The sequence below is a fragment of the Antedon mediterranea genome, chromosome 3 (genome assembly GCF_964355755.1).
Source record: "Antedon mediterranea chromosome 3, ecAntMedi1.1, whole genome shotgun sequence".
Taxonomy (NCBI): Eukaryota; Metazoa; Echinodermata; class Crinoidea; order Comatulida; family Antedonidae; genus Antedon; species Antedon mediterranea.
This window is the reverse complement of record NC_092672.1, coordinates 34,673,684-34,687,930: the sequence shown is the minus strand read 5'-3', so window position 1 is coordinate 34,687,930 and position 14,247 is coordinate 34,673,684. Positions and strand designations below refer to the sequence as shown.

Here is a 14,247-nt window from a genome sequence, read left to right as displayed (position 1 = left end):
CCCTGGTGTTCTTATATTCGTACTAATATTTTATCAAATGAATTTTTTCATGTGAGGTGAGGTTTGATCAAACACACAAAAGTTAAATTAGAATCTATTAAAACTCAATGTTTCTTTGTTCGCAATGGTAATTCTTCTTCGTTGCTGCTTTAACTCACTACTTTAACAACTGTATATTTCTAAATTCTAATCCAATAATAGTAATTGATTCAATGTAACAGAGTTTTATTAACCTGTGAGAATAACATCAATTGAGCTAATTTGAAGTTAACGTAAATGTATTAGTTTTCTTCAACATTGTCTTTCGCAATTAAATTCAATGTCTGTTGTTTGTGTTTCACAATGGCAATTACTGAAGCCTAACTGCAGTCATTATATTTGTTATGTACTATACACGTAATCTAGGTTGTGTGTGTAATGCATGATCTAGGTTGTGTTGTCATACAAAATGTGTTTTTGTTTTTGCTAAATTTTACACGACATCATAGTTTTCTGGGCTGCATTTTGTATGACATCATAGTTTTCTGAGCTGCATTTTGTATGATATCATAGTTTTCTGGTCTACATTTTGCATGACATCATAATTTTCTGAGCTGCTGCATTTTGTATGACATCATAGTTTTCTGGTCTACATTTTGTATGACATAGTTTTCTGGTTTACATTTTGTATGACATCATAGTTTTCTGTGCTGCATTTTATGACATCATAGTTTTCTGTGCTGCATTTTGCATGTGACATTATAGTTTTCTGGGCTGCATTTTGTATGACATCATAGTTTTCTGGGCTGCATTTTACATGACATCATAGTTTTCTGGGCTGCTGCATTTTGCATGACATCATAGTTTTCTGGTCTACATTTTGCATGACATTATAGTTCGGGGCTGCATTTTTGTATGACATCAGGGTTTTCTGTACTCTTTTGTATACCTTTGGTTTTCTAAACTCTAATTTGCATAACATGGTTTTCTAGACTGTTTTTTGCCTGACATGATTTTGTTTTTCTTTAATGGTTTTTCTACGTTTTTGTATGACATGTTTAAATAGCTTATACGCTGTATTTTCCATTCATCATCAATGATATTTCTAGGTTGAAAGTAATTTGATTTGTTTTTATTGGATAGCCAAGAGTAACACTATATTATTTTTAAAAACCTTAAGGTGTCGATTATGGTCAAGTTTCTTCCTTTATTGATTTTTTAATGTCAAGTTCTGTTTCTCAAACGTGTCCACGTACGACTTAGACGTAATATTATTATTTCTGATGTTTTTCTTAAGGTGTTTATTTTTTTATTCTTTTTTTACTCCAGAAGATGGTTCTTAACCTCTGTTTACACTATCAAACTAATTTGACAAAAAAACGTGTGATGTGCCCAATTATGGTAGTGATATACCCAAATATGGTAGTGATGTGCCCAAATATGGTGGTGATATGACATCATTATGTCCATATATGGGCACATCACATTTGTGTAGACAGAGCTTTAGACAACATCCAAAACATTGATACAACTTTATTTCCTTTTTTGTGAATTACATGATGTACCCTTACTTTAGTAGTGCTTATAATTTAATTCTCTTATTTTAAAAATTCATAACATTTTTTAACAAATTTATTGCAAATATTTTAATCTAAATATCCTTGGTACATTACATTCTGCAAGAATTAGCTGAGCTGTCAAAAACTGCAAGATGGGAATTGACTGTCAAAATATGATGTAAATCAGCATAAATAACACTTTTTTTTTTATTTATCATTTATGAATTTGAAATGAAATGTTACTGGTCAGTGTAAAAATAATAAAATAAAATATTAAGAATTTAAAGGGGAAAATAGATTTATTAAAGATGTATTGTCCCCCTGAAAAATAATTTTGTACATTTGTTTTTTAATATGCCATTTTAATGTCAATAATAGTTATTGACTTCGACCAAAAATTGGATCAGAAACAAATTTATTTACTTGAAAAAAACTGGAATTTCAAGCAAAAAATGGTCAAATTGGCTGCCAGCCAATGGATTTTTGGTTGAATTTAACCATTTATTATGTTATTTTATAAGTGAAAACATTATTTTTTCTGTTTTTTTTCCTATGAAAGTGATTCACTACAAAATAACCTATTCAAAATCTGATTTAATTCATCTTCATTTTTCATGTTTTTGGGGGACAATACATCTTTAAAAAAATTGACAAGCTTGAATAGGAAAATGTATATTAAATAATTATAACTATTTTGACAATTCTCAATCCAGGTTTGTAAGAATATGCAGAAAAAAAAATGTGATAAAAATATATTTTTATTCATCTTCAAACAAGACCTGTTCAACACCTTTAAATGTATGGTGTGAAAAAGATGACAAAAACTATGCTCTCTCATTACTTAAGATTGCAATAAAATATGTCGCTAGCAATTCCTTAGTCGGTTTAGTACTATGCTAAATTTGGTTTTTATTATATTTCCAATAAACCATTTCAGTGAGTAATATTTTAAGAGTGTTATCAGTTGACGAACAAACAGTGTGAAAGCTATGTATTGTAATGTTTATATTTTTACAAATTGTAGGCATTAATTTGTTATTTCAAAGTATTCTATATTTGAACTTATTCTTACTTCGTAAGGCCCTGTCTACACTGTCAATCTATACCCAAATATGGTAGTGATATGCCCAAATATGGTACAGTAGTGATATGACATCATCATTGCCTTTGGCAAACCCCATCATATTGGATAACACTGTAAAAACTATATTGATAAGCAAAAAAAGTGTGTTGTGCCCAAATATGGTAGTGATATGTCATCATCATGTTCATATGGGTACATCACATTTTTTTGTCACATAATAAAGTTTGATAGTGTAGACAGAGCTTTAAAACAATAGTTTTTTTTTTGCATATAATTATAATTTACATATTTTTATTTACAGGACAATGTAGCATACTTTGGTTTCCCATTTGAATTTGAACTTTTCTTTCGCAATGACGGTGACGTTGAAAAGATCAACTCGCTTTCAAGATGGCCACAGATATTCATTGAGGTTTTGTCTTTAGACTCATGGAAGCGTTACCGAACTGAGGGGTATGGTTATACCTCAATACCAGACACCCCAGGTAAGATGAAAAAATCCCCAGAACCGATCTCTCTGAAAACAGGACCAAAAGTTCTCAAATTCAATCCATTGAACAAAATATTTATGATTTTTAATGAAATGAAAGCATCATTAAAAATCAAAATATTTTGTACATATGCCATAAAGTAAGTATAGCCTACAGCTATACATCACCTGTTTAACAGGTGGTGTTCCATTCAAAAGACAAATATCCATACTGACCTACATTATATGAATATCATATTTGATTATCGTTAAAGAACTTGATGAACTATTCAAAAAGAATAGGGGATAGTCTCCCAGTGTGCTGATCTGGTAGGCGCTGGCTGCTGTGGGTCTGTAGAAGGCCTAATCCAAATTTCAGAATAAATACCTTTACCTTTAGCTGAGTAAATCTTGTAGTTACGATATCAAAAATGGCATTAGATAGAATTGAACCCATAACCTAATGGTCTCTAGGCCAAGGAGGTGTGTGAGTAGTTAGTTACATAGGCAAATTCAATTGCAAAATATAAGACATTAGGTTAGTTTAACACTTTAAAACTTGTTAGGCCCTGAATCTGCCACTGAATTAAAAAATAACTAATACACACTTTGGTTTTATTAACTAGTTAAGTAATTTCTCAATTACCAAAAAAAAATCTTTTGAGCAACATAACAATACTGTGGGTACATCACACTTTTTGTCAAACTAGTTTGATCATGGAGGAATTTCCTCCATGGTTTGATAGTGTAGTCAGAGGTTTTATTATTAGTTTCAATCCACCTCTTTTTAAGCGCTATGTTATAGTATTCTATACACATTACATATGATCAATATATAGAAATAACCTCATAATCTTTACATTGTGCAATTATACCCCTAAAACAGGTGTTTAAAATCTATGTTCATAAAATATTAAATAGACTCAAAAGCGTTAGAGAACAGAGAGAGAACATTAATATGTTTATCCTTGCAATGTACACATCTTCTGAATCAGACAGTCTCTCTATCTACTCATTTATTTATAACTATGCCTTTAGGTGAACAATTTGCCAAAAGATTGTATTTTCTGTCGTGATACTATCGAGTATATTTACATGATTAATGGAGATGTCTCCCAATGATCGTATAAATTGTAGAAAGTTCACGTTGCAGATATTAAAGCTTAAGTATCAATAGATAGCACTACAAAGTTGTGTTACAATCATAGTGTTTAAGATACTTTATGTTACCTGAATTCTATGACGTGAAATACAAGCTTAAAGACTGAATTTATAACACACTGTATGTTCTAAGGTAGTTTTTTTTTAGATCTTATTGCCTAGTGTAAACTATTAATTTTGGTTTATTAAAACAAAATTGAAAAAGGAGTATTTTTTTTAGATCATCCCGTTGGCTATAAAACATTAAAGATATATTTTCCTCCTGAAAAAACAAATTTTTTTTAATGCTTTTGTTGAATATGCCATTTTAATGTCACATAATAGTTGTTCACTTTGACCAAAAATTGGATCGAAGAAAAAATTTATCTGAAAAAACTGTAATTTAAAGCAAAAAATAGTCAAGGAAGTCAATGGGTTTTTGATTGAATTTAATTGTTTATATTTTTAGGAAGTCATTATTAAAACTAATCAAAGTCTTTTTTTTTATTAATCTTCATTGTTCATGTTTTTGGGGTACAATACATCTTTCATGATGGTTTATTAAAAAAATGTTTAAAAGATGAAGTTTATATAAGTTCATCCCCTTAGCTATGAAATAATAGTTTTTGTTTATTTGAAGAGGATGTAATTTTCTTTAGGGCATGTCTTGGATATGATATGAATAAACACATTTTGTTTTACTTGATTACTTTTTTACATACATGATATATATACAGGAATGCATGATATTTATTTAAATACATGGCGTCCAGTTGACCAAACAATCCAGTGTAAGCTGCGAAGGTTTTTTATTGGTGGTTCATGCGAACTTGAAGATCCGACGTACACAGCGATACCTACTACTCACGACGGGAAAGTTCTTAGCCGATTTGGATTTGAAACGGCTACATCGGGATCAGTTCATATAAAGTTTAACATTGTACAGCAGAGCCAGTAAGTAAAGCTCTATCTATATCAACCTTTATGAGACAAACAAATGTGATGTGCCCATATATGGACATGATAATGTCATATCACTACCAAATATGGGTGCACATCACACCTTTTTGTCAAACTCGTTTGATAGTGTAGAAAGGGCTTAATATTCTTTAAAAACTATAGTTTAAAACTTATTTTCATATTATTAACACCCTGTATTTGTGTTCTTGAATGTTTAGTATTGTACACATTAAAAACTTTTTGAGATGCACTGTACAGAACAGATTGTTAAAAATTGTACGCTAAATCTGAGAAAATCATATTTTAGTGTAACTTTTATTTGGTATGAAAGATATTTCTGAAATAAAGTCTATTCAATATTATCTTCTACATTTCAAACTACAAAAAGACTAGACTAAGTAAGTTAGCGCCCTCTATTCTAAAACTATACAATAAAAAAGAACAAGAATGCAATCAATTTAAACAAATATTCTCCGAGATTGACATATGTTTTAGTAATTATTATTTCCTTACAAAACCATACTTTTATTGGTTTAATAAATGGAATAAAAATCAATTCAATTAAAATAATATAAAGGTTTTATTATATCATTAAAGACTAAATCCTTATAAGGCAGATATAAATCTACTCTAATGCTGTGTTCCTATTTATTCTCAAGGGATTAGTAAAATTTAAAAACAAAACAAATCATCTAGCTAGATTTTATTATTATTTCCATACCTTTTTATGGCAGACATGTATAAAAGATAGATACAGGTGTATGAATATGTAGGTCCATGTGAACTTTGAATGTGTTTCCCTATAAAAACTCTCACATTAAGGAGACCATTTTTGCCATTATTTTTATACCTCTATTTAAATACCAATTAATAATGACCCTAGTGTATAATATTATAAACTCTCTCATCAAAAATTACTGCCTCCAAATAAAGGCCATACGTCTGTCTCTATTTAAACACTAATAAATAGACTTTAGACAACTTAACTATTAAGAACTCTGACATTAAAGTAACTGTCTCCAAATAGAGGCCTTATAGTCCTCTATTTAAACACCAATATAATGACTTTACACAAATGACTGTATATTAAAACTCTCACAATAAATAACTGCCTCCAAATAGAGGCCTTATAGTCAGTCCACTATTTAAACACCAATATAACGACTACAGTATACACAACTGACCCTATATTAAGAACTCTCACAATAAAGTAACTGCCTCCAAATAAAGGCCATATAATGTCCTTCCATTTTAAGACCATCAAATTAAAAATCCCTGAAATACATAGTTCCATTTAATGAAAAACCCTTAAATCATAAACTCTGTTATATACTACCTGCAAGTGTAGGTCTATCAATCCCAACTGAGACTTGTGTGATAGTTATCAGTAATTTCCTTTCATACAAAGACCATATTTTAGTAATATAGCAAACTAATACATATGATTATACACTAGCATTGAAGCCCAAAACCAGGTCTCCTCCAATTAAAAACAACTTTTTGATCTATCTACAGTATCCTTTTATTCTTATAGTATACAGATATTTCTTCAATGTACAATATTAAATTTTCAAGTAACATTTTTATTTTTGGATCTGATCTTCGACTCGTGAAAATACTGTATTGTTTTATAAAATGATTTCTTGTTAATTCTAGAAGATTTGATTGATGTTTCTGTTGTTTAATAATAGTTGTATTTGTTTCCGAGGCGCCTTGAAGCTAGGTGGTTTCACCTTGTGAGGCACCTCGGTGTAAAATATTGAATTTAAAAGAAGACTGACAGTAGTTTTAAAAATGTTAGAATAGACTAGACATTATATCAAATAGAAAACTACCACATGATCAAAGTTACCATCAATCAATCCATCATTTGTCATATTGAGCACCATTTATCATTGCTTGTGGCCTTTCTCAGGAAATCATATTATCCATAGTCATCAAGCAAAATGTGTAATTATCTCACACAAAATATTCAATTTGTCTGTGGCATATAATAGTAATATTTACTGTTAAATTGTAGAATATTTATGTCAACATGACACAGAAATGAGTACAGTCTAAGCAAATATTGCATACATCAGAGATGGTGATCTTATTTTGACTTCCATATATACAATTGTTAAAAATATCTTTTAAAGTTGATAATTTAGTGGGTCAATTTTTCTTGTTTTGTCCAAGAAATGAACACACTGGGTGTTAGTAAATGACCCTCATTAAAAACATAATTATTTATATATTTTATAGTATTGGTCCAAAACTTCTTTTAAAGTTTATGATTTAGTGGGTCAATTTTTCTTGTTTTTTTCTAAAAAAAATTAACACCCTGGGTGTGAGTAAATGACCTTCATTAAAAACATAATTATTTAGATATTTTGTTTCTTTTTCAATCAAAATTGCATGAAAGACAAAATATATAGTTTGAACTAAGTGAAATAAGAGCTTTTGTGTTCTAATACCAAGCCAATAGGTTTCAACATATAGATTGCTCCGTAATTACAATTGTTACCACTTTGAAAAGTCATAATAATGCTCATAACATCTTATTAAATTCTACTATTTTGTTTTTCCTACTACAATTCTAGACTATACTAGAAAAAAAATTGTTCGAGTTCAATAAGAGTTTAAACGCCATAAAGAAATCTTGTAAAAGCAGTATTGTAGTAGAACGTTTTGTGACAAAATGTTTATTATACAGTATTGTTGTTGGTTTTATTTTTAAAATTGTTTATTATTATTTAAAGATATGTTGGGCAATGTATCATTGTTTGATATGTATCTTGATTTGATCATTTGTGTGTTTGTACTTGGTATTCTTTGAGCACAGGAATTTGTGGAAATGAAGTTTAAAAAAGAATTAAAAAAAAAAAATATTCTAATATTTTTTGTATGCCTGTTTGAACTTAAACAATAATTACCAAGCAACTTGTTTCTTAAGAGGGCAGCCCATTATTCTACTCAACAATTTCCACAATGCCTTGTGATTGACAACATCCTTTTTACATATAAAGAAAAATACAAATGTTAGACTATGCTTTTCAATTATTTTTTCTTTTTGTTTAACGGCTAAAAACTTGATGTTTTTTAGACAAAATCTTTTTTTTTTCTCTTTATTACAGTAAATCATTATAAGCTTTTAAGAATATTGACATGAAAGCCTACAGCTAGCTGTTGTAGCCTGTAGATTGGATTGAATTCTCTAGGTGTAATAATCATTATTTATATGTCTTGTTAAACACAACTTTTATACCTTATCGCATACCTTTAAGAAATCTAGCTGATCTTTTCTTAAATTTCAATATCGTCATAAGGGGACCTTTCTGTTTTTTTCTTGTCAATCTCATTGATATTTTTTTTTGTTAAACTCACTAAAGCATGATTTTCTTTTAGAAGAAAAACACATTCATTTTATACTTTCATTCTTTCATTTCTTTATTTCGGATAGTACATCCATATACAAATCATACAAAAAAAACAAGATGAGAATCAATTATACCAGAAAATTAACAATATAAGGATCACTTCCACCAACCTACAATATCCTAAAGACAACAAACAAACAATTTGCACCAACGCTGATTGTGGAACTATTTTTCAATTTTTTTTTTTTTTTTTTTTTAACTATATTGAAATTATAATATTGAATTTTAATCTCATCCATATTTTTGTTTTTTCCATTACCTTGAAAACTTATTTATTTATGTGTTTTTCAATTATTTAATTAAAATCTTCACCATCAAACTTTATGTGAAAAACAAATGTGTTGTGCCTATGATGTCATATCAATACCATATTTGGTATATCACTTCCTAGTTGATAGTGTAGACAGAGCTTAACAACATTTTTTTAAACATTCATGTGAATGTTTAAACGAAAAAGTTATAAAACATTGCCTGGATGCAGTTATCAAATACCACCATTCTACATGACCTTTAACCTTTAACATTAAAAACACATTAAATCATTCTCCATTTTAAAATGATATCTGATGAAATAATACTCTGCCTTGGTTATTCTTTATTACAATAAATTTAAAATTCTGAGTGATTCATTAAATCTAGGTCGAATATGTTGGAAGCTCAAGCGCATTCACACTACTAAAATCAATACTGCAAATCATGGAAAACACATTTGTAATGAATAATAAATATAATTTATGAGTTTAAATAATTAAAAACATGCTATGGTTTAAAGTTACCTATTAGTACTGTACACCTTAAGAAAAAAAACTGTTTAGATTAGATTATGTTTAACTTTATTAATAATTATCTCCCTTAAGGAAACTCTGTTGCATTACAATTACAATTAGATACAGTACAGGTAGGACCCCTGTTTTCAACATTGAATAGTAGAACCTCCATTAAGGGGACACCTTTGAGACCAAAAATAAAGTCCACTTATAATAATGGTATCCCACTAAATAGGTATTGGCTGTGTTAAAACTTTACCAATGGTACATTTCTCATGGTGTGTCTCTTTGATAGGGGTGCCTCCTGAATATGTGTGCCCCTGAATAAAGTGTGCCCCCTAAATAAGACTGAGTTCCACTGAATAAGAGTTCCCCCTAAATAAGTGTGCCCCCTGAATAAGTGTGCCCCTGAATAAGAGTTCCCCCTGAATAAGTGTGCCCCCTGAATAAGAGTTCCCCCTGAATAAGTGTGCCCCTGAATAAGAGTTTTCCCTGAATAAGAGTTCCCCCTAAAGAGTTCCCCCTGAATAAGTGTGTCCCCATAAGAGTTCCCCCTGAATAAGTGTGTCCCCTAAATAAGAGTTCCCCCTGAATACGAGCGCCCCCTAAATACGAGCGCCCCCTAAATAAGAGTTCCCCCTGAATAAGTGTGTCCCCTGAATAAGAGTTCCCCCTGAATATGAGCGCCCCCCCTGAATAAAGAGTTCCCCCTGAATAAGTGTGCCCATGAATAAGAGTTCCCCCTGAATAAGAGTTCTCCCTAAATAAGAGTTCTCCCTAAATAAGAGTTCCGCCTGAATAAGTGTGTCCCCTAAATAAGAGTTCCCCCTGAATATGTGTGTCCCCTAAATAAGAGTTCCCCCTGAATACGAGCGCCCCCTGAATAAGAGTTCCCCCTGAATAAGAGTTCCCCCTGAATAAAAGTTCCCCCTGAATAAGCGTGTCCGCTAAATAAGAGTTCCCCCTGAATACGAGCGCCCCTGAATAAGTGTGCCCATGAATAAGAGTTCCCCCTGAATAAGAGTTCTCCCTAAATAAGAGTTCCCCCTGAATAAGTGTGTCCCCTAAATAAGAGTTCCCCCTGAATAAGTGTTAAGTGTGTCCCCTAAATATAAGAGTTCCCCCTGAATAAATGTGTCCCCTAAATAAGAGTTCCCCCTGAATACGAGCGCCCCCTGAATAAGAGTTCCCCCTGAATAAGTGTGTCCCCTAAATAAGAGTTCCCCCTGAATACGAGCGCCCCTGAATAAGAGTTCCCCCTGAATAAGTGTGCCCATGAATAAGAGTTCCCCCTGAATAAGTGTGCCCCTGAATAAGAATTCCCCTGAATAAGTGTTCCCCCTGAATACGAGCGCCCCCTGAATAAGAGTTCCCCCTGAATAAGAGTTCTCCCTGAATGAGAGTGCCCCTGAATGAAAGTTCCCCCTGAATAAGAGTGCCCCTGAATGAGAGTGCCCCTGAATGAGAGTTCTCCCTGAATAGGAGTGCCCCTGAATAAGATTCTCCCTGAATAAGTGTTCTCCCTGAATAAGAGTTCCCCCTGAATAAGAGTTCTCCCTGAATAAGAGTTCTCCCTGAATGAGAGTGCCCCTGAATGAGAGTTCCCCCTGAATAAGAGTGCCCCTGAATGAGAGTGCCCCTGAATGAGAGTGCCCCTGAATGAGAGTTCTCCCTGAATAGGAGTGCCCCTGAATAAGATTCTCCCTGAATAAGTGTTCCCCCTGAATAAGAGTTCTCCCTGAATGAGAGTGCCCCTGAATGAGAGTTCCCCTGAATGAGAGTTCCCCCTGAATAAGAGTTCCCCCTGAATAAGAGTGCCCCTGAATGAGAGTTCTCCCTGAATAAGAGTGCCCCTGAATGAGAGTTTTCCCTGAATAGGAGTGCCCCTGAATAAGATTCTCCCTGAATAAGTGTTCTCCCTGAATAAGAGTTCTCCCTGAATGAGAGTTCCCCCTGAATAAGAGTTCTCCCTGAATAAGAGTGCCCCTGAATGAGAGTTCTCCCTGAATAAGAGTTCTCCCTGAATACGAGCACCCCCTGAATAAGAGTTCCCCCTGAATAAGAGTTCTCCCTGAATAAGAGTTCTCCCTGAATGAGAGTGCCCCTGAATGAGAGTTCCCCCTGAATAAGAGTGCCCCTGAATGAGAGTTCTCCCTGAATAAGAGTTCTCCCTGAATACGAGCGCCCCCTGAATAAGAGTTCCCCCTGAATAAGAGTTCTCCCTGAATAAGAGTTCTCCCTGAATGAGAGTGCCCCTGAATGAGAGTTCCCCCTGAATAAGAGTGCCCCTGAATGAGAGTGCCCCTGAATGAGAGTGCCCCTGAATGAGAGTTCTCCCTGAATAGGAGTGCCCCTGAATAAGATTCTCCCTGAATAAGTGTTCCCCCTGAATAAGTGTTCTCCCTGAATAAGAGTTCCCCCTGAATAAGAGTTCCCCCTGAATAAGCGTGTCCGCTAAATAAGAGTTCCCCCTGAATACGAGCGCCCCTGAATAAGTGTGCCCATGAATAAGAGTTCCCCCTGAATAAGAGTTCTCCCTAAATAAGAGTTCCCCCTGAATAAGTGTGTCCCCTAAATAAGAGTTCCCCCTGAATAAGTGTTAAGTGTGTCCCCTAAATATAAGAGTTCCCCCTGAATAAATGTGTCCCCTAAATAAGAGTTCCCCCTGAATACGAGCACCCCCTGAATAAGAGTTCCCCCTGAATAAGTGTGTCCCCTAAATAAGAGTTCCCCCTGAATACGAGCGCCCCTGAATAAGAGTTCCCCCTGAATAAGTGTGCCCATGAATAAGAGTTCCCCCTGAATAAGTGTGCCCCTGAATAAGAATTCCCCTGAATAAGTGTTCCCCCTGAATACGAGCGCCCCCTGAATAAGAGTTCCCCCTGAATAAGAGTTCTCCCTGAATGAGAGTGCCCCTGAATGAAAGTTCCCCCTGAATAAGAGTGCCCCTGAATGAGAGTTCTCCCTGAATAGGAGTGCCCCTGAATAAGATTCTCCCTGAATAAGTGTTCTCCCTGAATAAGAGTTCCCCCTGAATAAGAGTTCTCCCTGAATAAGAGTTCTCCCTGAATGAGAGTGCCCCTGAATGAGAGTTCCCCCTGAATAAGAGTGCCCCTGAATGAGAGTGCCCCTGAATGAGAGTGCCCCTGAATGAGAGTTCTCCCTGAATAGGAGTGCCCCTGAATAAGATTCTCCCTGAATAAGTGTTCCCCCTGAATAAGAGTTCTCCCTGAATGAGAGTGCCCCTGAATGAGAGTTCCCCTGAATGAGAGTTCCCCCTGAATAAGAGTTCCCCCTGAATAAGAGTGCCCCTGAATGAGAGTTCTCCCTGAATAAGAGTGCCCCTGAATGAGAGTTTTCCCTGAATAGGAGTGCCCCTGAATAAGATTCTCCCTGAATAAGTGTTCTCCCTGAATAAGAGTTCTCCCTGAATGAGAGTTCCCCCTGAATAAGAGTTCTCCCTGAATAAGAGTGCCCCTGAATGAGAGTTCTCCCTGAATAAGAGTTCTCCCTGAATACGAGCGCCCCCTGAATAAGAGTTCCCCCTGAATAAGAGTTCTCCCTGAATAAGAGTTCTCCCTGAATGAGAGTTCCCCTGAATGAGAGTTCCCCCTGAATAAGAGTGCCCCTGAATGAGAGTTCTCCCTGAATAAGAGTTCTCCCTGAATACGAGCGCCCCCTGAATAAGAGTTCCCCCTGAATAAGAGTTCTCCCTGAATAAGAGTTCTCCCTGAATGAGAGTGCCCCTGAATGAGAGTTCCCCCTGAATAAGAGTGCCCCTGAATGAGAGTGCCCCTGAATGAGAGTGCCCCTGAATGAGAGTGCCCCTGAATGAGAGTTCCCCCTGAATAAGAGTTCTCCTGAATAAGAGTGCCCCTGAATAATAAGAGTGCCCCTGAATAAGAGTGCCCCTGAATGAGAGTGCCCCTGAATGAGAGTTCCCACTGAATGAGAGTGCCCCTGAATAAGAGTTCTCCTGAATAAGAGTGCCCCTGAATAAGAGTGCCCCTGAATAAGAGTGCCCCTGAATGAGAGTGCCCCTGAATGAGAGTTCCCACTGAATAAGAGTTCCCCTGAATAAGAGTGCCCCTGAATGAGAGTTCCCCCTGAATAAGAGTGCCCCTGAATGAGAGTGCCCCTGAATGAGAGTTCCCACTGAATAAGAGTTCCCCTGAATAAGAGTGCCCCTGAATGAGAGTTCCCCCTGAATAAGAGTTCCCCTGAATAAGAGTGCCCCTGAATGAGAGTTCCCCCTGAATGAGAGTTCCCCTGAATAAGTTCTACTATATTTGTTATTTTGTCTTTCTTTAATCTCTATACTTTCAGTGGCACTTTTTTACATTCCTTCTTCAGCAAATTACAAAACATAGAATGTATCAATCTATACATTACTTAAAAATGAAACACACACATGTAAAATTGACAACTAATACTTTCACAGGATTTTTTCTTGATGATTATCGGGGCTTAAATGCCTTCACAACCTTTTTAACCTGTCATTTGTGTCAATCATGTTTAGATACATGAATCCTTTTAAGTCTATTGATTAGTATTGCAAATTTAATTTATTTCTAGCCTTTGGCAAAACCCATCAAATTGGATATCACTGTAAAACTATATTGATAATCAAAAAAAAGTGTGTTGTGCCCAAATATGGTAGTGATATGACATCATCATCATATATATACATTATATACAGCTTTTGGCTTTTTTTACCTTTATGACTTATAGCATACTGTAGATGTTTGGTTGTACCCTTAGCTTTTTAAAAACATGCATGCATTATGACATCATAATAAACTTTTATTCAGAAATGAAAACCCTATAAAAATAACACAAGAAAATAACAGTACATCAACAAGTCATTATT

At 34.3% G+C, this 14,247-nt stretch overlaps 1 protein-coding gene across 1 annotated transcript in view; it reads left to right on the top strand.

The window, feature by feature from the left end:
• Positions 1-14,247, top strand: part of LOC140045353 (tectonic-like complex member MKS1) — a 41,271-nt gene that overhangs the window by 16,429 nt on the left and 10,595 nt on the right. The window contains exons 10-11 of the mRNA XM_072090208.1: positions 2,924-3,107; positions 4,969-5,185. Coding sequence (XP_071946309.1) covers positions 2,924-3,107; positions 4,969-5,185 — 401 coding nt within the window. The remainder of the gene's footprint in view (positions 1-2,923; positions 3,108-4,968; positions 5,186-14,247) is intronic.